The following is a 20806-nucleotide window of genomic DNA, read 5'->3' as shown; positions in this document are numbered from 1 at the left end:
TTATCTGTTAAAAAGTTTATTTGGTTTGTACAAAAAAAAAAGAAAAGAAAAAAAGGCAGTGTCACAAGTTCACAAATGTAATGTGCCACAGTCGGCGGCCACGACTCCTACATTCTAGCCATTCCTGAGCCTCGGGAGTTCTGCAGTTCAGCCGACTGGAGCACAATGATACGCCACAAAGAACAAACTCCATGTGTTGTTCAGTCTCACGTTCCCCCTTAATCCCCCTCTCCCACACCTCAAGCCCGATTGCCCACCCGTCTGTCAATGGCACTTGACCCCGTCCCACTTCACTCGGCCCGTTTGGTCCACTTTTCCTAATCGTGAGGACAGAGTGTAGCTGCTTAACCTGATACAGCACCCCCCCCCACCCAATTTGATTCTGCTCTGTAGTCAATCCGGGTACAAGATCACTAAACCCCACCCACCCCCCCCCCCCCCAACAACACACCCCCAATACCCTGTTGGGCGACCTAAAGAGCAGTCAGCCTTCCAGTGAGTGCAGCCTGTAGCTCCGAGGGCAAGAAGACCCCCAGCTCCGTGATGATGCCCCCTGTGATGAGCTCGTGGGGTGTCACGTCGAAGGCGGGGTTCCAGACGTCGATACCTGGAAATGGAAGGAGGCCGTTAGTCTCTGCCAGTCTCAAACCTCAGGCTTTCAGGGGGTCTCACAGTGATCACTGCGCATGTTTTATTCACCAGTTTTGGAAGTTTTCCCATTTTGAATTTTTATACAGCTTTGAACCTTAGGGAGTTTAATGTGGCTGTTTTGACACACCACCTAGGAACCAAGTGACCCGAACTATTCCATGACATTTCAGTAATTATTTACCACTGTGATAAAACCAGGGGCGTCAGTGAGCCCCAAACCCCAACACGAACACACCTGCACAGTCCCGGGTGCAAATAATGGAAGGTTTTATTATAAATACCTCCAAATGCGACACCAACACAAACACGGGTCTTCCTCTCCACGAAGCTTTCCTTCTCTCTACCGCACTGCCCTGCTCCACTCGCCTGGATAAGGGAGTGCGGTCCCTTTTATTACAGACCCGGGAGTACCTCCGAGTCTCATGGAAGTCCATTACAATAGGGAGCTTGTCTCCCTGTAGCGCCCTCTCATGGCACCAAGTGACAGCAGCAGGGCTGCTTTACCGGACTACATCTCCCATCATGCCCTGCTGGTTTCCTACAGTGCATCGACATCCGAGGCTGCTGCCATCTAGCATGCTGGGGGAATAAAAAACCTGCAGTGACGTCCTTTTCCAAATGGGCTGACCATCAGTCCGGCTCTGATCCCTTCTTCCTCCCCAACTGGGATGCCCATATGCCTGTTTGGAGCCCCCCCGTCCAGGTAAAGAACCATCCCCTCTTCTGGCCGGGATGCCAGTCCAGCTCATGTGGCATCTACACAGCTCTGATGTTGATCTTCATGCTTGGAGTGGTGGCTCTGAGGCTAACGATCTGCGCCCTTAACCCTCAATTGCTCCAGGGGCGCTGTACAATGGCTGAGCCTGTGCTCTGACCAAAGGGGTATGCGAAAAACCAAGTAATTTCCTTCGGGATTAATAAAGTATAATAAAATAATAAAATAAATAAATAAATAAAATACAGTTAGGTCCATAAATATTTGGACAGAGACAACTTTTTTCTCATTTTGGTTCTGTACATTACCACAATGAATTTTAAATGAAACAACTCCGATGCAGTTGAAGTGCAGACTTTCAGCTTTAATTCAGTAGGGTGAACAGACAACTAAAGCATTTTTTGAACACAATCCCTTCGTTTCAGGGGCTCAAAAGTAATTAGACAAATGAAATAACTGGAAATCAAATGTTCATTTCTAATACTTGGTTGAAAACCCTTTGCTGGCAATGACAGCCTGAAGTCCTGAACTCCTGGACATCACCAGATGTTGGGTTTCCTCCTTTTTAATGCTCTGCCAGGCCTTTACTGCAGTGGCTTTCAGTTGCTGTTTGTTTGTGGGCCTTTCTGTCTGAAGTTTAGTCTTCAACAAGTGAAATGCCTGCTCAGTTGGGTTAAGATCAGGTGACTGACTTGGCCATTCAAGAATTTTCCACTTCTTTGCTTTAATAAACTCCTGGGTTGCTTTGGCTGTATGTTTTGGGTCATTGTCCATCTGTATCATGAATCACTTTGACTGCTGTATTTGAGCAGACAGTATGTCTCTGCACACCTCAGAATTCATTCGGCTGCTTCTGTCCTGTGTCACATCATCAATAAACACGAGTGTCCCAGTGCCACTGGCAGCCATCACACTGCCTCCCTCCACCGTGTTTTACAGATGATGTGCTATGCTTTGGATAATGAGCTGTTCCACGCCTTCTCCATACTTTTTTCTTGCCATCATTCTGGTAGAGGTTGATCTTGGTTTCATCTGTCCAAAGAATATTTTTCCAGAACTGTGCGGACTTTTTTAGATGTTCTTTAGCAAAGTCCAATTTCACCTTTCTATTCTTGAAGCTTATGAGTGGCTTACACCTTGCAGTGCGCCCTCTGTATTTACTTTCATGCAGTCTTCTCTTTCTGGTAGACTTGGATATCAATACGCCTACCTACCCCCTGGAGAGTGTTGTTCACTTGGTTGGCTGTTGTGAAGGGGTTTCTCTTCACCATGGAAATGATTCTGCAATCATCCACCACTGTCGTCTTCCGTGGACGTCCAGGTCTTTTTGCGTTGCTCAGTTCACCAGTGCTTGCTTTCTTTCTCAGGATGTACCAAACTGTAGATTTTGCCACTCATAATATTGTGGTAATTTCTCAGATGGGTTTTTTCTGTTTTCGCAGCTTAAGGATGGCTTCTTTCACCGGCATGGGGAGCTCCTTTGACCGCATGTTGTCTGTTCACAGCAAAATCTTCCACATGCAAGCACCACACCTCAAATCAACTCCAGGCCTTTTATCTGCTTAATTGATATGACATAACGACGGACTTGACCACACCTGCCTATGAAACAGCCTTTGAGTCAATTGTCCAATTACTTTTGAGCCCCTGAAATGAAGGGATTGTGTTCAAAATGCTTTAGTTGCCTCACATTTTTATTCAATCGTTTTGTTCACCCCACTGAATTAAAGCTGAAAGTCTGCACTTCAACTGCATCGGAGTTGTTTCATTTCAAATTCATTGTGGTAATGTACAGAACCAAAATGAGAAAAAAGTGGTCTCTGTCCAAATATTTATGGACCTAACTGTAGGTCATTACGATAGCAGATGACGAGAAGAATTCATAATGAATTGCAGAATTACAGGATTTCAGGGCCTCTCTCTCTCTCTCTCTCACACACGATTTGGCTCATAAACTAATCATCTCCTGCAGTGGGCTGGCACCCTGCCCGGGGTTTGTTTCCTGCCTTGCCCCCTGTGTTGGCTCCAGCAGACCCCCATGACCCAGTAGTTAGGATATAGCAGGTTGGATAATGGATGGATGGACTAATCATCTCGTAACAGGCTGAAGTTTCGAGTTTGGTATTTTTCGGTCCTGCCATTTTAGCTCTATGACCATCTTCAAGAAACAGTGACACACACACACCCCCATCATCAAGATATCATCGTTTTCAGTTATCAGAGAACCCTAAAACGTCAAGATACACTGAAAACTGGAGATCAAAATTTTTGACAGATCTAAAGCTCCTCCCCCATAGACGATAGGTTACGATTCGTGGGGGCACAAAAAAAAAAAAAAAAGACCCTTTAATGTCAAAGTGAAAACAGATCTCTGCAAAGTGGTCAAAATGAATTACAAATATAAAGCACACAATAATTGATCTCATAAATCTTCACCATCATTAAGCCAGCTTTTAGTAGATGGCAGCCATGCCAGCCTTCAGTCTGTGTGCTCAGGTCTCGCTACCACCTCTGCCATTTTTCCCAATTCCTCTTTGTAAAGCTGCTCAGGCTCCGGCAGGTGTCATGGGGATCAATGAGTGAACGACCTTGGTCAGGTCCAGTCACAGATACTCCATGGGTTTGAGATCTGGACGCTGACTCTGCCACTCCAGGACATTCACGTTGTCATCTTGAAGTCACTCCTGTGCAGCTTTGATTTCATGCTTGGGCTCGTTTTCTTGCTGGTTATCTGCAGGTTCCTTGCAGACTGCATCAGGTTCTCCTCCAAGATGTCACCGTATTTTGCTGCACTCGTTTTTCCCCTCACAAGCCTCCTGCAGAGAAGCATCCTCAGAGCCTGATGTTGCCACCGCCATGGGAATGAATGCCTTTATGATGAAGTGCAACGTGTAACATGGCATGCAGACTGATGGCCAACATGCTCGATTGTGGTCTCATCAGAACCTTGTTCAGGGTGACTTCAGGGTCTTCCCTGAGCCTCACGGCCAGGTGCCCTCTGTGTGTTCTTTGCCATTCTCCCATAAACATGGACATATAGTTGGGGGTAATGATTTCCAGGGGCCTACTGGGAGGATTGGGGCTTGAAGATTGTAATGAGAAGTTTGTTTTCAAAGGGAAGGGGACCACAGAGACTGCTGATGTATAGGGGGTCACAGGTGGCTGGGGGGGGCGACCCGGCCGGGATGCCCCGGAGGACCGGAGGAGGGCTTACACCTTCCCCAGACCACATGGGGGCGACCACCCTGGTGGCTATGGGGACCACGGGTACAGAGCTTTGAAGCTCAACCCTGTAGGGGCCCGTGGTCACCGCCAGGGGGTTCCCCAATGCCTTGGGAGCCTTGGACCTCAGCACTTCCGCCACACCCGGAAGTGCTGGGGGGGAAAGAGGATCGGGGACACCCGGAGTGTTTCCGGGTGCGCAGACGGCAGTTCCACCACACTGGGGAGTGCCGGCGGAAGATTGTCGGGACGCACCTGGAGCACATCTGGGTGATTATAAAAAGGGCCGATGCCCTCCATTCGAGGGCTGGAGTCGGGAGTGAAGGAAGACAAGGTCTTGGTGGAGGAAAGGAGGCGGCCTGAAGAGTGAGGCATTTTGATTGTTGGCCAGGACTTTTGGGGACTTTGGGGCTGAGGTGCACTACTGTAAATAATGTACAATAAACGTGTGTTGGGTTACTTAAACGTGTCCGCCTGTCTGTGTCCGGGTCATCTTTCACAAGGGCCAGAGGGGCCCACAGAGACTGCTTATATATAAGGCTCAGACTTATATATAACTGCGATTGGTGAAGCACCCATTTGTCATCTGCACAGTCTCTTCAGTCGTACCACTGTAGCTTGTAACTCCTTCAGAGTTCTCGGAGGTCTCTTGGTGGTCAGCCTCACTCGTCTTCTTCAGTTTTTGTGGACAGCCTGCTCTAACAGATCTCCAGCTCTGCCATCTTCCTTCCATTTCTTCACGAATGGACTTTACAGGAGATTCCGTCACTTGGAGATTTTCACGTCTCCATCCCCTAACTCGAGCTTTTCATGGAGTTGCCTGTTGTGTTCTTTTTTGTTTTCATTGCGTAGGTCAGGCCACCATGCTGACTCATCACATGTCAGACCTTCAGATACAATCAAATGAAACCTCAGGCTGGTGGTCTCCCCTGAACTGAAACCAGTGGGCTGCACCCTGTGAGGAATTAGGGGTGTCCTGTTAAAAGGGGTGAACACTTCTGATCAGATCAGTTATTTAGTGTTTTACATTTGTCATTGAGGGTGGCATGGTGGCGCAGTGGTGGCATTGCTGCCTCACAGTAATGAGACCCAGGGTTTGCATCCTGAGTCTGTCCAACGTGGAGTTTGCATGTTCTCCTTGTGTTTGGGTGGGCTTCAAAGTCCAAAGACACGTGGGTTAGGTGGACTGGCGATGCTAAACTGGCCCAGGTGTGTGTTCACTCTGCAATGGACTGGCACCCGGTCAGTCCAGGGATTGTTCCTGCCTTGATCCCAATGCTTGCATGGGATAGGATCCAGCCCACCCTGTGACCCTGCTCATGATTTAGTGGGCTTACTAAATTCACTCCTCTGTGATTCCATGATGTCTAACAAGAAAATGTGAAAACTTCCAAGGGGGTGAAGACTGTAAATATCAGGGGCTGCCAGTGTTTTGCCCTCCTGAATATTCCTAAAATAGGACCACACCGGGTAAGTAATATTTTGTCAGCATACCCAAATGGCAGGCATGAAGTGCCCTCTGCCCACACGTGCTTACCACAGGAGATGCCTTCCTGCGGAAGGCACTCTTGTCTGCCAGTTACCTGGTGCTGCGATGCGGGCGCCATTGATGTCTGTCAGCTCCTGTGCCGGCCTCTCCTCGATCACAATCTCCCGCCCGCTCTCCAAGCTCAGGTCACAGGACGTGCTGGGTGCTGCCACATAGAAGGGGATCTTGTGGTGCTTGGCGCCAATTGCCAGTTGATAGGTGCCAACCTTGTTGGCCGTGTCTCCATTGGCAACCACTCGGTCAGCACCCACCACCACCGCTGGGGAGAGGGAAAAAAAGAAGAAAGTCAAATTCAGCCTCTTGGCTTTATATGGTGTAGTGCCCACCGTAAAGGAAACACGCTGCAGGGTCAAGAAGGCAGGCTCAGCCTGGGCCCGGGAGGGTACATGGAGTCTGTGTCGGCGGGTGGGTGTCGATCCACTCACCTGAAATGCCCTTCTCTTTCATGGCGATGGACACCATACTGTCAGTGATAAGGGTGGCCGGGATCTCCTCAAAGACCAGCTCATAGGCTGTGAGGCGAGCCCCCTGGTTGTAGGGGCGAGTTTCAGTACAGAAGACACGAGCCAGCCGGCCCATTGAATGAAGGGATCGGACCACACCTGCAGTGGAGAAGGACACAAGAAATGTCGGGGAAAAGGAAAGGCAGTGTCACACACATGCGGGGTGCTGGGGGGCAGCCTAAGGGCTTAACTGAGGGTACGATGCCGAGTCAGGGGTCTATGAGGTGCACTAATGTCTTTTTTCCCCTCTTCCACAGACCACCAGAAGAGAAACACAACTGGAGCCCCACCCACTTCTGCTGTCCAACCACACCCTCCTACTGACCTCACTTCTGCCGAGGACCCGCCTCTTCCTGCCCACCACTTATAAAGACCCACCCACTTCACCTTCCAATGCAGTCACACTCTGACTTGTAGGACTACTCAGAACTTTCTAAACAGCGCTGCTTGTTCAATGTTACAGGGTGCATCTCCCCCCCGCCCCCCCCCAAAACGTTTATTTTTTATTTTGTCCATTTTTCACAACAGAAAAAGCAGCCCGAGCCCCCATTCTCACCACAACACCATTTTATTACCAGTCTGCTACACTAGAAACCTACCTTGGGCCATTAAAGCGTATTGCTCATCATTCAGTACCTTTGGAAATCAGTCGGGAAATCTTTAGAATTTTGTTGAAATGGCACTGGGCAGAAGTATCATTAGAACAATCTAGACAAGAACAGGCCATTCAGCCCAGCAAAGCCCCCCAGTCCTGCCCACTTATTTCTTCTAAAAAAAACATCAAGTCGAGTTTTGAGGGTCCCTAAAGTCCTCCTGTCCACCACACTACTTGGTCGCTTATTCCACGTGTCTGTGGTTCTCTGCATGAAGAAAAACGTCCTCATGTTTGTGTGAAATTCACTCTTAAGTTTCCAACTGTGTCCTCGTGTTCTTGATGAACTCATCTTAAAGTCATCGTCTCGACCCACTGGACTGATTCCCTTCATCATTTTAAACACTTCAATCATGTCACCTCTTAACCTTCTTCTCCTTAAACTCTAAAGGCTCAGTTCTTTTAATCTTCCCTCATAACTCATCCCTTCTCTGGACTTTCTCTAGTGCTGTTATGTCCTTTTTGTAGCCTGGAGACCAAAACTGCACACAGGACTCCAGATGAGGCCTCACCAGTGTGTTATAAAGCATTAATAGGACTTGTAGTCCACACATCAGGTCTCCTCTTCATCTCTTTTTCCTTCAACTGAGAAAGTTCAGCTCTTCTGATCTTTCCTCACAACTCATCAGACCTCCATTGTGTATTCAGACCTCATATTCTGACTTCCTACATGTCAAACTTTACATTTACTGACATTCAGTTTCATCCCCTGTAGCCCCTGAATCAGCCTAGTCACTCTTCTCTGGACTTTCTCCAGTGCTGTTATGTCCTTTTAGTAGACCAAAACTGCACACAGGACTCCAGATGAGGCCTCACCAGTGTGTTATAAAGACTTGAGGAGAACCTCCTGTGACTTGTACTCCACACATCAAGGCGCTATATAACCTGACTTTCTGTTAGCCTTCTTAATGGATTCTGAACACTGTCTGCCAGTTGATCGTGTCAAGTCCACTACAACTCCTAAATCCTTCTCATAAGGCGGACTCTCGATTTTCAGACCTCCCATTGTGTATTCAGTCCTTACATTTTGACTTGATGTGTGTTGTACTTTACATTTACTGACATTCAGTTTCATCTCCTATAGCCCTGAATCAGCCTCGTTGCTCTTCTCTGGACTTTCTCCTGTGCTGCTTTGTCTTTTTATAGCCCCCGGAGACCAAAACTGCACACAGGACTCCAGATGAGGCCTCACCAGAGTGTTATGAAGCATTAATAGGACTTCTACTCCACACATCAGGTCTCCTCTTCATCTCTTTTTCCTTCAACTGAGAAGGTTCAGCTCTTTTGATCTTTCCTCACAACTCATCAGACCTCCATTGTGTATTCTGACCTCACATTCTGACTTCATATGTGTTGTACTTTACATTTACTGACATTCAGTTTCATCCCCTGTAGCCCTGAATCAGCCTCGTCGCTCTTCTCTGGACTTTCTCCAGTGCTGTTATGTCCTTTTTGTAGACCAAAACTGCACACAGGACTCCAGATGAGGCTTCACCAGTATGTTATAAAGCTTGAACAGAACCTCCTGTGACTTGTACTCCGCACATCAAGGCGCTATATAACCTGACATCCTGTTAGCCTTCTCAATGGCTTCTGAACACTGTCGGGAAGTCGATAGCTTAGAGTCCACTACGACTCCTAAGTCCTTCTCATGAGGTGGACTCTCGATTTTCCGCCCACCCATTGTGTATTCAAACCTGACGTTTTTACTTCCTATGTGTAATTCTTTACATTTACTGACATTAAATTTCATCTGCCACTGGCTTGTCTGTTGTCCAAGTCCTTCTGTGATGATATAACGGATTCCAAATTATCTGCCCATCCACCTATCTTGGTATCATCTGCAAACTTAACCAGCTTGTTACTTATACTCCTATCTAAATCATTTATAAATATTAAAAATAGCAGCGGTCCCAGCACTGCCCCCTGCTGGTCAGCACTCTTAACATCGGCCAATTCCAATGAGGTCCCTCGCACCATCACCCTCTGCTTCCTATGTCTGAGCCAATTCTGCACTCATCTAAAAACAACACCCTGAACTCCCACTTCTTTTAGTTTGATGCCCATCCTCTCATGTGGCACCTCATCAAATGCTTTCTGAAAGTCCAGATAAATAACCTCATCTGCTCCACTTTGATCAAATCCTTTTGTTGTCTCCTCATAGAATTCCAGCATGTTAGTAAAACACGACCTCCCTCTTCTGAGCCCATGCTGACTGTCCTGTCCTTGCCAGGTGTTGCTCAATCTTCTCCTTAATAATTCCTTCCATTAATTTTCCTGTGATGCATGTTAAGCTCACTGGCCTATAGTTGCTTAGATCTTCCCTGTCACCCTTTTTATATAATGGATGATATTTGCCATTTTCCAGTCCTTCGGAATCTCTCCAGTGCACAGTGACTTCCTAAAAATATGAGTCAACCTAAAAATATGTGTCAGATCATCACAAGTCAGACCTTCAGATACAATCATATGAAACCTCGGACAGGTGGTCTCCACTGAACGGAAACCAGTGGGCTGCACCCTGGGAGGAATTAGGGGTGTCCTGTTAAAAGGGGTGAACACTTCTGATCAGATCACTTAGTGTTTTACATATATCATTAAGGGCAGCATGGTGGACCCCCCCCCCCAGCCCCCCCAAAATAAATAACCATGTCGGCAATTCATTACACTGCGTGCGCTAATCAGTGACATTGGTCCAAATACAGCGCCTTCACAACGTCTCTTGGGGGAAACCCTCCCCTCTTTTTGCTTTTTTCACGATGCCGCAGCCCTGTGCTAAAACACGACTGCTGAAGGTCTGTGCATCGGAGCTGGGGGGTCCTCTACAGCGCATCTTCAACCTGAGCCTGGAACAAGGGAGAGTCCACGAGGCTTTGGAAAACATCTTGTATCACCCCAGTCCCAAAGGTATCACGTCCTGGTGAGCTGAATGACTTTCGGCCTGTTGCTCTGACATCACATGTGATGAAGACCATGGAGAGGCTGCTGCTTCACCACCTTAGGCCACAGGTTCAACACGCCCTTGACCCTCTGCAGTTTGCATATCAGGAGAAGGTGGGAGCAGAGGATGCCATCATCTACATGCTACACCGATCCCTCTCTCACTTGGACAGAGGTAGTGGTGCAGTAAGAATTATGTTTCTAGACTTCTCTAGCGCCTTCAACACCATCCAACCTCTGCTCCTTAGGGACAAGCTGACAGAGATGGGAGTAGATTCATACCTGGTGACATGGATCGTGGACTATCTTACAGACAGACCTCAGTATGTGCGTCTTGGGAACTGCAGGTCTGACATTGTGGTCAGCAACACAGGAGCGCCACAGGGGACTGTACTTTCTCCGGTCCTGTTCAGCCTATATACATCGGACTTCCAATACAACTCGGAGTCCTGCCATGAGCAAAAGTTCGCTGATGACACTGCTATCGTGGGCTGCATCAGGAATGGGCTGGAGGAGGAGTATAGGGACCTAATCAATGACGTTGTTAAATGGTGCGACTCAAACCACCTGCACCTGAACACCAGCAAAACCAAAGAGCTGGTGGTGGATTTTAGGAGGACCAGGACCCTCATGGACCCCGTGATCATCAGAGGTGACTGTGTGCAGAGGGTGCAGACCTATAAATATCTGGGAGTGCAGCTGGATGATAAATTAGACTGGACTGTCAATACTGATGCTCTGTGCAAGAAAGGACAGAGCCGGTTATACTACCTTAGAAGGCTGGCGTCCTTCAACATCTGCAATAACTTGCTGCAGATGTTCTATCAGACAGTTGTGGCGAGCGCCCTCTTCTACGCAGTGGTGTGCTTGGGAGGCAGCATTAAGAGGAAAGACGCCTCACGTCTGGACAAACTGGTGAGGAAGGCAAGCTCTATTGTTGGCATGGAGCTGGACAGTTTAACATCTGTGGCAGAGCGAAGGGCGCTGAGCAGGCTCCTATCAATTATGGAGAATCCACTGCATCCACTGAACAGGATCATCTCCAGACAGAAGAGCAGCTTCAGCGACAGACTGCTGTCACCGTCCTGCTCCACTGACAGACTGAGGAGATCGTTCCTCCCCCAAACTATGCGACTCTTTAATTCCATCCGGGGGGGTAAACGTTAACATTTAACATTATACATAGTTATTGTCTGTTTTTCACCGGCATTATTATCATTCTTTAATTTAATATTATTTATTGTATCAGTATGCTGCTGCTGAAGAATGTGAATTTCCCATTGGGATTAATAAAGTATCTATCTATCTATCTATCTATCTAAAAATCGTTTACATTGACATTAAGAAACACTTAATGTCTCGTGGAGCCAAACGAGGACACGCAGTCTAAGGGGACAACTTGTTAAAAGGGGCGTGTCAAACGGGGGGTGAAATCCTGCACTACAAAGGCTCCGCCCACTGGGCTTGTTCCTAAAAGTCCCACCCATAATCTCTCCTGTTCGTGCATTTTAAACCTGCCGCCGGGGTCTTGAGGAGAGGGCAAAGGATTCTGAGCAACAGACGTGAGGGCGAGAGGAAATAAAAGGTCACAACTGCTGTTACCCATTCACACGGTAAATGAAGCTTAATAATTCATTTGCACCTTGTAATGAGGGGTGTCATAGTAGAGACAGACAGACCACCGCAGCTATGGGGCTCCACACGTTTCTGTCTGCTGTGATATCTTTCTGTCATTTTAACTATTGCATCACTATATGACATAACAGCAGCAAATCGAGCTTAGATCAGCATTGTCATCTCTGGATGCACAACATGTTAAAACGTGGCGGCCATTTTGCCACGGCATGTTAGCATTTCCAATTAGGTGGCTGTGTTAAATCTTTTTTAATTCATCATTTAGATGTGTGGTGGATGTCATTCAGGCCCCCCTCATCTGTGCATCCACTGGTGTTTCTAGGAGGACAGACGGGCATCCCAGCCAGGACAGAGGAGGATTTCTTGCCCGGCCGGGAAGCCATAATGGAAGGATGCCCAGAATGCGGACACTACCTGGCCGGGACGCCTTATTAATACGGGACGGAAAGATGGACAGGTGAGAGCTGGAAGGCGGGAACAGTTCATCCTCCAAATGGATAGGTGGCAGTGTTCCTCACAAGTAGTCCCAGTATGGACACCCGCAGGTCTGCATGGGTATTGCAGACCAGAAGCAGAGCCCTGTAGGGTTGACAATAGAGGGCCCTGCCGGGGGGGGGGGGGGGGGTCTGTTTGGTGTTAGGGGGCCTCCCTGGTTTCCATATGATCCGGAAGTGCCATGATGCGCCACTGGAAATACATCTTAAAGAGTCCCAGCCGCCATACCTCACTGAGTCCGAGTCGGGAGGCAGTGGACGACAATCACTGGAGGCGAGAAGGTGAGAGGAAAGGAGAGCATTCCAGTCTGCATATTGGCTGCACTAATTGTTATTTTTCAGCCGTGTGGATTAAAAATCGTTCATTTGAACCCGGACTGATGTTGGGTCTCGGGTGTCTGGGATTCGGGAGGATTGGGAGGTTTGGTGGATGGTGTGGGGGCTCGGTGGCGCCCTCTACTGGTGACAGCAGATTTGGATGTTTCGAGTACTGAAATCTGCCTCTCCTGTGGTTCTTTGTTATCCGCACTGGTAACGGGGGTCCGCAGTGGGACGCACCATTTACTTATTTGTGGCTCACATTCTCGGTGGCCAGAGCTGCCAATTCCTTGCAGGCTCACATCGACTCCAACACTGTAATTGTAACACTGAACAACAGAGCGCACAGGCCACCCCTGCGACAGCACATCATTCACACATCTACTACTGATTGAACATTTACGCACGTAATCATTTTGGGGTCTCATCTGTGTCGTTACTTTGGACCACCCTGCAGAGATCCGTTTTTCCGCTTTGACATTAAAGAGTCTCTATCTGTTGATCAGTGTGTCAAAAAAGACAAAATGAAATCCACCGCAATTCAAAGTGTGAAAGCTTCCAAGGGCTGATCGCTACGCCCCTTCACGGTTTCTGATCACTCAGCCGCTCTCCTCTGGGTGCAGCCCCCCCCCCCACCACCAAGCCCCTCTAACTTTCTCCTACCAGACCCCACCAGCATTCGGCCAATCAGAGGTGCGTATTGACGGGCATTGGTGCCAGTGCCTCACCCAGTGCAGTGCCGTACCCCGCTGTGGCCAGCGACCCCGTGTTGCAGTGGGTCAGGATGGTGACCTTCCCCTGACTGATGCCCGACAGGATATGCTGTGCCCCGAAATTGCCAATCTTCTTGTTGTCGCTGACGTCCTTCTCTAGCATTTCTTCAATCCAGCCAATCACACTGCAGTGTACAGAACAGAAACAAATTAGTTATAAGCAACGCATATTAGCCCCCGCCCACCCACATAATCAGAGAGTTTGTCATAAACATCTAATTATGGAGATTATGGGAGTAGGCCACAGACGTGTGGTCTTCATGAGTCGGTCAGCCTTCGTGTGACAGCCCGGTGGCACAGTGCTTAGTGCTGCCACCTTGTCACGGTCTATGTGGAGTTTGCATGTTCTCCAGGTACTTTGGTTTTACCTTCACATCCCAAGACCCCAAAAACTCAATATGTGATTTTAAACTGGGACCCTTATTACACCTGGGGGTGCACCTCATCAAGAGTTGGTTTCAATTTCAGTATTGGATTAAATGGGCTTGATATCACTGTGTTGTAATGTTTACTGTGAGCTCTTCAGCAGACACGCCGTCCATCCATTTCCATGATCTATGAATGTGTGGGGCTGCAGCAGAGGCAGTCGAAGCCCATTTGGAGCCCAAGGCGGGGTGGACGGATGTTGCCCCCCTCATTGTTCATAGCAGTATTATTAGACTTTGACAACCTGTACTCCCCCGCAGTGCCCGCAGTGAATGCCCCTATGTGTACATACCACACACTTTAAGGAGCATACGCCCCCTGGTGTACGGAGCGTGCGCACTTTTACTTTCATAAATGGTGCCCAGCGGGTAACAACGCCCCCTCAGTATCATCAGAGTTTCATGACCAGGGGTGGGGGAGGAATTGTTCCCTATGGTATCTGATGCACGTGCCCCTTCAGTAGCACAAATGGCACCCGTTATGGATATACTGCAGACTTTAAGGAGTGTATGGAGAGGGCGCACTCTTACATTCATAAATGGCACCCAGTCAGTATCATCAGAGTTCAATGACCAGTGGTGGGGGGTGCCAGGGTGTTGCTTCCCCTCAGTGTCGGCAGCACCAGCTACTTTGTGTATATACTGTGGACTTTAAAGAAAGGTGTACGGAGAATGCGCACTTATTTTCATAAATGGCACCCACTTAGTACTACCAGAGTTTGATGACTTTTGCTGGGGTGTTGTTGCCCCTCAGTGCCCGAACTGCGTGCCACTTGGTGTACAGAGAATGCACACTCTTACTTTCATAAACGGTGCCCACTCAGTTTCATCAGAGTTGGACAACCCGAGGGGAGAGGGCTCAGGGTGTTGTCCCCCCGCCTTGGTGTCTGCAGTGTGAGCCCCTCTGTGTGTATACAACAGACTTTAAGGAGTGGGTGCCCTTTGGTGTACAGAGAATGCCCTCTCGTACTTTCATAAATGGCACCCAGTCAGTATCATAACCAATTGGTGGGCTGGGATTGCCCTCCGAGTGTCCAGAGTGCCCACCACTTAACTTTCATAACTGCCACCCCTCAGATGATGGTACCCAAGGTCCGCTACCTAAACCGTATGTGCCAGTTACAGAGCATGGCACCAATTCTGGTGGGAAAGAAAAATGCTGACTCCATTGATGCCCTTTCTGAAACCACTAGAGGGTGCTTGAGCACCTTCCTCAGCAGCATTGGGCACCAACCAAGGATAAATCCTGGAAGGATCTGGGGGGAATGCCGGGCACATGCCCACACTCACTTATACTTTGCCAGTTTGAAGTCACTGCATATATTTGGGATGGCCATTAAACCAGAGTACCTGGATATAAGAACTCGGCCACTAGCCACAGTGCGTATTTGCTGCACACTTGACGGTCTTGTAGATTTCACTTTAAATGCACACATTTGCCCAAATCTGCCATAGCAATTAAAAGGTGAAACAAATTGGCCTCGTAATATCGTTATATTTGGAAGGACAACTCTTAAGCAAATTAAGTAGACACCTCAATCGTTTGTTAACGTGATATGTGTGTGTGTGTGTGAAGTTGGGGAATTTTGAGTTTGAAAGTTCTGAGCTAACGTGTGGTATCAAATGTGCAGCTATAAGCCGGGCACAACTAGCAGAGCACTGGCGTGTGGCAAAGGTGGCATCATTCTCGGACAGTGCCACCTTTAAAGCCACTGAGCTCTTCAATACATCCCGCCATTGGTCAATGGAGACTGCATGGCAATGTGCCGGCTTGATGCACCTTTTAACAGAGACACACCTGAACTCCACCATTTGGTGGTCCGGCCACGTAGTGCAGCACCCTTTATGGTTTGCCCATCCCATGTCCTCACAATCGTTACAGCATGAACACTGCGTTTGTCACAAATGGCGGATGCAGAATAGGACTTGCACCTACAATGCTAGTGGGCTCAGCCTCCAACTCCTTCCCCACTCGCCCCACACATTGCGGAAGGACAGACCCCAGCGCCCTACAAAGTACTCCGAGGGCGAAGACGGAAGTTGTGCTCACCTCTCCTGCAGGGTCTGCGTGCTCACGTTGTCTTCTTTACTCTGCTGGACCACAAACTCTGCGAGTTCGGCGGCCGCCTTGCTCATGTTCACGGCCGTGGGCCGGGCGGTCACCAGGTGATTCAAGGAGTCACAGACAAAGGTCACCAGCTCGTCCCTCTCGCGCTGCGGGCCGTTCTTCAACTCCACCGCCAGGCTGAGGCAGCCAACTATGGCAATCGCAGGAGCGCCACGCACCTGAGGAGGAGGCAGACACGGCACTGAGGTGTCGACAGACTCGAAAAAGTGAACACGGACCACCTGTTGGGGTCTTCATTTACAGTAGCATCTTACAAGCAAGGGTTACAAGAATCTGCCACTTTTCATTTAATAAGTACCACTATGTGCTTTATGGTGGTCCTATGTTCTTGTTTGATGCAGCACCTTCAAAAGGCACATTATAAAATTGTCAACTTTAGTATTAGAGGGTCTGCATGCTCTCATCCTTACCCTGCTGGACCACAAACTCCAAAAGCTTGGTGGCCTCTTTGCACTTTTTGAACCCATAGGCCGGGCAGAGGGTCACAGACAAACGTCACCAACTCGTCCCTGACACGGTGAGCAAAGTAAAAATTGTTTTACAAACCAATCCATCGTTTTTCATTTCATGCAAGAGCTTTTAAAGACGCTACACAACAACCTTGTTTTGTGTAATATAGTGCCTTTCGCAGTAGGTGCTGAAAAATAATTTTAAAGTCATAAATCATACTGAATTGTCCCTACTGTGTGTTTCGTCACCCTGTGATGGACTGGCACCCTGTCCAGGGGTTGTTCCTGCCTTGCACCTGATGCCTCGGCTTCCTCAAGACCCCTTAAGTGGGTTTGAAAAATGGATGGATGGCTTCGAGTTTAAAAATAAAATAAAAGCAATACTGTGAAAAAGTATTTGCCCCCTTCCTAGTCTTTTCTAGCTTGGCTTGTCTCTGATCTGCAAACAAGTTGAGTAGAATACAAAAGACGACCCGAGTAAACACAACACAGAGTTTCTAAATGAATATTTGATTTATGTTGCATTCATTATATGAATACACACTTTCTAAATGATCATTTATGTATTATACAAAATGTATTTGGGGATCATAGACAGTTAAGTGTTATGAATAAGCAAAAAGAGAGAAGATAAGGAAGGGGGCAAATACTTTTTCACAGCACTGCTTTTTTTTTTTTTTAAGAGCTTGAAGCCATCCATCCATTTTTCAAACCCAGTTATCCTGAGCAGGTCTTGAGGAAGCTGGAGCCATTCCCCACAGGTATCGGGTGCAAGGCAGGAACGACCCCTGGACGGGGTGCCAGTCAATCACAGGGTGACGAAACGCCCGCTAGGGACAACTCAGCATGATCAACGACTTTAAGATTATTTTTCAGCACCTACTGTGAAAGGCACTATATTACACAAAAAGAGGTTGTTGTTGTGAAGGGCACTGTGGGACCCTTCAGACAATTCATACAATGGTCGTCTAATCCTTTTACTAAACCTGCTTAGTCCAGTTTTGGGGTTTTAGTGCCATCAAGGCAGCGCCAGTTTTACGTGACATATAATGAGATGGCGTTCTGTTCCTAAACTGCCCTGTGAGCCATTATTTGATATAGCGCCTTGCACACTATATTGAGCAGCATCACAAAAGTTATTTCCCACATACCCTCTCAAGAACTTTATACCACCACCTGCCACACATTTATTTAATATAGTGCCTTTCCAGCGGTGTACAAATATAATTGATTGATTTTTTTTAATATAGCTCCTTTCAATGTATGCACAGAGTTTAGATTAAATTAGTAGCTTCCAAGCACGCTATAAAAACAAGATGCCTCTCTTGACCAGGGTCATCTTAACAGCATTATAGACCCCATCTCAGGCAAAGCAGTCCACTGGGGCCCCCCACCTACACAACCACTCAACAAGTCACAACATACATAGATTAGCATGGGACCCCCAGGCAACTGCCCAGCGTGCCCATGCATTAAGATGGCCCTGCTCTTGACTAATGCAGCAAGTGCTATAATGACGTTTGATATATAAAGCGCCTTTACTGGTGTTTACGATCACAACCTGCTTCATAGACATTCGCCCGTCTTTACCCGGTGGAGCATCTTCCATTAAGAATTTAAAACGATTAAACTGGTAAGAGTTTACCGTTGGGCCGTACTGATGCAATACTTGTGTCCACCAACTTCACCCAACTGTGGGGTTGCAGAATTCTGCAATTCCAACAGCATCCATCTCAAGAAAGGGAATACCCCTGGCATCTGTGCCAGTCCATCATGGGCATACAGAGGGTTAAAGCGGACTCAGCACCCAACCGTCTGGGTGCTGACATAACAAAGGGTTTAGAGAGACAGCAGGCAGCCCATCTACCACACCCAGCCTGGTAGTCAGGGTAAAGGGAGTGAGGTGTGCCCTCATGTGTGCCCCCTGCTGGCCACACCCTGCTTCTCATTGACCGTGCGTTAAGTTCGGGGGGGTCACCAGCAGGCCCCACAACAGCTAAGCTCTCCTCACGTCTGATTTTTTTTTTTTTTCCAGAGACCTGACCAGATTTTCGAGTCAGTCCGGATTGTCCACCTTCAGCATTTATTTGACTTTGGATTACGACCAACAGGGGCTGAGCGTCACGAAGCGCCCCCGCCCGATGATTCTCATCATCTGGAGGAATCACAGCAGCGTGTCCGTGTGCTGCCCATCCACGGACTCTCTTCCATGCCACTCTCCCTGTTCCTTGTGCCTGCGCCGGGCACATCGCTCACTGTCAACAGCTGCGACCATCTCTTGTCTGAGGTCACAAAATTACTTGCTGCTCTCTTAGCAAAAAAGCGACATTTTCTTTTCCTTTTTAAACAGAAAAAAATCAAGTCGATCCTGATCAGTCTAAATACAAATACCCCCCCCCCCCCCCATCTCCTCTCGTTCATTACCGAAGGGGCGTCAGCCGCGATTCAGACCTTCTTCCCCGGCCAGCTACGGTGAATGCATAATTAATCAACAGCTAACCTTCATGGATTTAATGGCCTCCCAGCCCTCCTGCACCGAAGTGATACTTTCAAAAGCGGTCTGGTGAGGCAGCAGGAGCTGATTGAGGATCTGCAACGATCCAGCGCGGTACCGGATAGCCTCCAACGTCATTTTGCACGGAAACCTTTTCGTACGATGAGAGAGAACTGCAGCGCCGAGGCCCCCGGAGCAGCGGCGACACTCAGCGCAGACAACGAAACACGTGTGCAACCGGGGAGGCGGGGCCGGCGTGACCACGCCCTCTTAAAGGAAAAGGCGCGTCGGAGCGCTGACTTGGAGACACTCGGCGGGAGGAGAGCGGCAGACGCGCGCGGAGAAATGAAGGGCGCAACGCTCAGTCACGCATACTGTACACCGGCTGAAGAAATGGCCGTTCGAGGAATTAGTTTACGGTACTGAATGTTCAGGGATTCTTCTGTTTTTTTTTTGTTCATTTACCTCATAGCTGAAAGATATTAGTGGTTATTATTATTGGGTGGTGCGGTTGTGAAACCCTCACCACAGGTTGTGAGTTCAAATCCTGCTACTTACAGGGTGTGACCCTGAGCAAGTCACTTCACCTGCCTGAGAAAACAGAAGAAATGCAACCAAATGGTATCTCAAATGTTGTAAGTCGCCTAATAGATAAAGGAGTCACCCAAATATTATTTTTTTGTAATATAACAGTTTATAACCAAACGGTATCTCAAATGTGGTAAGTTGCCTATTGGATAAAGGAGTCAGCCAATTATTATTATTATTATTATTATTTAATGTAATAACACTCTGTAACGGTTGTCATGGATATGTGTGGGTGTCACTGGCAGTCTGCACCTTTCCTTAGTCCTGTTAATGGTGGAATAGCTGAATGTGCAATGCCGGCCTATGGTCCGTGGGAAAGGGAGCGCCGGGCTCGGAGGGGAGGAGCCGACCATATGGAAATCTGTGGCGGGAGAAAAGGTGAAGGAGAAGAAGAGAGCGACAAGCTGCGCGATTCGCTGGAAAAAGTCATGTGAACCCGGGTTCGTTTTAGTACGCATCGTCTTTCCTTATTCGCGGTGGCGCAGTGGGTAGCGCTGCTGCCTCGCAGTTAGGAGACCCGGGTTCAAAGACATGCAGGTTAGGTGCATTGCTGATCCTAAATTGTCCTTGGTGTGTGTGTGTGCCCTGCGGTGGGCTGGCGCCCTGCCCGGGGTTTGTTTCCTGCCTTGCGCCCTGTGTTGGCTGGGATTGGCTCCAGCAGACCCGAGGTGACCCTAGTAGTTAGGATATATATAGCGGGCTGGATAATAGATGGATGAATGAAGTTATTCGGAAGATGACCTGATGGGCTAGCCTAAGACACTGTGTATGTTTGCGATTCCCAGGACGTGAGGTTCGGCTCGGTGGATCCTTCATCATAACGGACTGTGCACAATAATTGGATATTTAAAAGACTCTGGTTTTGTTCATTATTTGTTTTCTCACATTTGTGTATTAGTGGTGTATTTTGTTGAGTGTTGTGTTTCGTGATTCTTGTGAGGCTGGAATCGCTGCAGCGCGGTACTCTCTGTATACTGGGGGTTTGTTTGTTTCGTCCAATTCATTATTTTACTGTATAATAACAATTCTCATTTAACTCAACTTTTGCTTCCGCTGGTGCGCTTCTGCACTTGTGGTGGTTTAGTAGGGAAGTAGTGTTAGTCGTTCAGGCCCCGGATCATTTCTTTATTTATTTCTTTATTTCTCTCTCTCTCTCGTATCATAACTGTGCCGGCTCGGGGAGCAATACACGTTGTAACAGAAAGTAATTACACATGTATTAGCAGAGCACATAAGGCACGCGTTTTTAATAATATTTCACAATATCATA

At 48.1% G+C, this 20806-nt stretch overlaps 1 protein-coding gene across 1 annotated transcript; it reads right to left on the bottom strand.

Moving 5' to 3' along the window:
* Positions 1 to 19190, bottom strand: mri1 (methylthioribose-1-phosphate isomerase 1). The gene is made up of 6 exons (XM_028823350.2): positions 18955 to 19190; positions 15928 to 16163; positions 13408 to 13577; positions 6563 to 6739; positions 6172 to 6396; positions 1 to 607 (listed from the first exon to the last, which is right to left on the bottom strand). The coding sequence occupies exons 1-6, from the start codon at positions 19084 to 19086 to the stop codon at positions 474 to 476; spliced, it is 1074 nt and encodes a 357-aa protein (XP_028679183.2). The 5' UTR covers positions 19087 to 19190; the 3' UTR covers positions 1 to 473.
* Positions 19191 to 20806: the final 1616 nt, after the last annotated feature.

Source organism: Erpetoichthys calabaricus, chromosome 17 (assembly GCF_900747795.2).
Source record: "Erpetoichthys calabaricus chromosome 17, fErpCal1.3, whole genome shotgun sequence".
Classification (NCBI taxonomy): domain Eukaryota; kingdom Metazoa; phylum Chordata; class Cladistia; order Polypteriformes; family Polypteridae; genus Erpetoichthys; species Erpetoichthys calabaricus.
The sequence above is the reverse complement of the archived record's forward strand: the minus strand, read 5'-3'. Positions and strand labels throughout refer to the sequence as shown.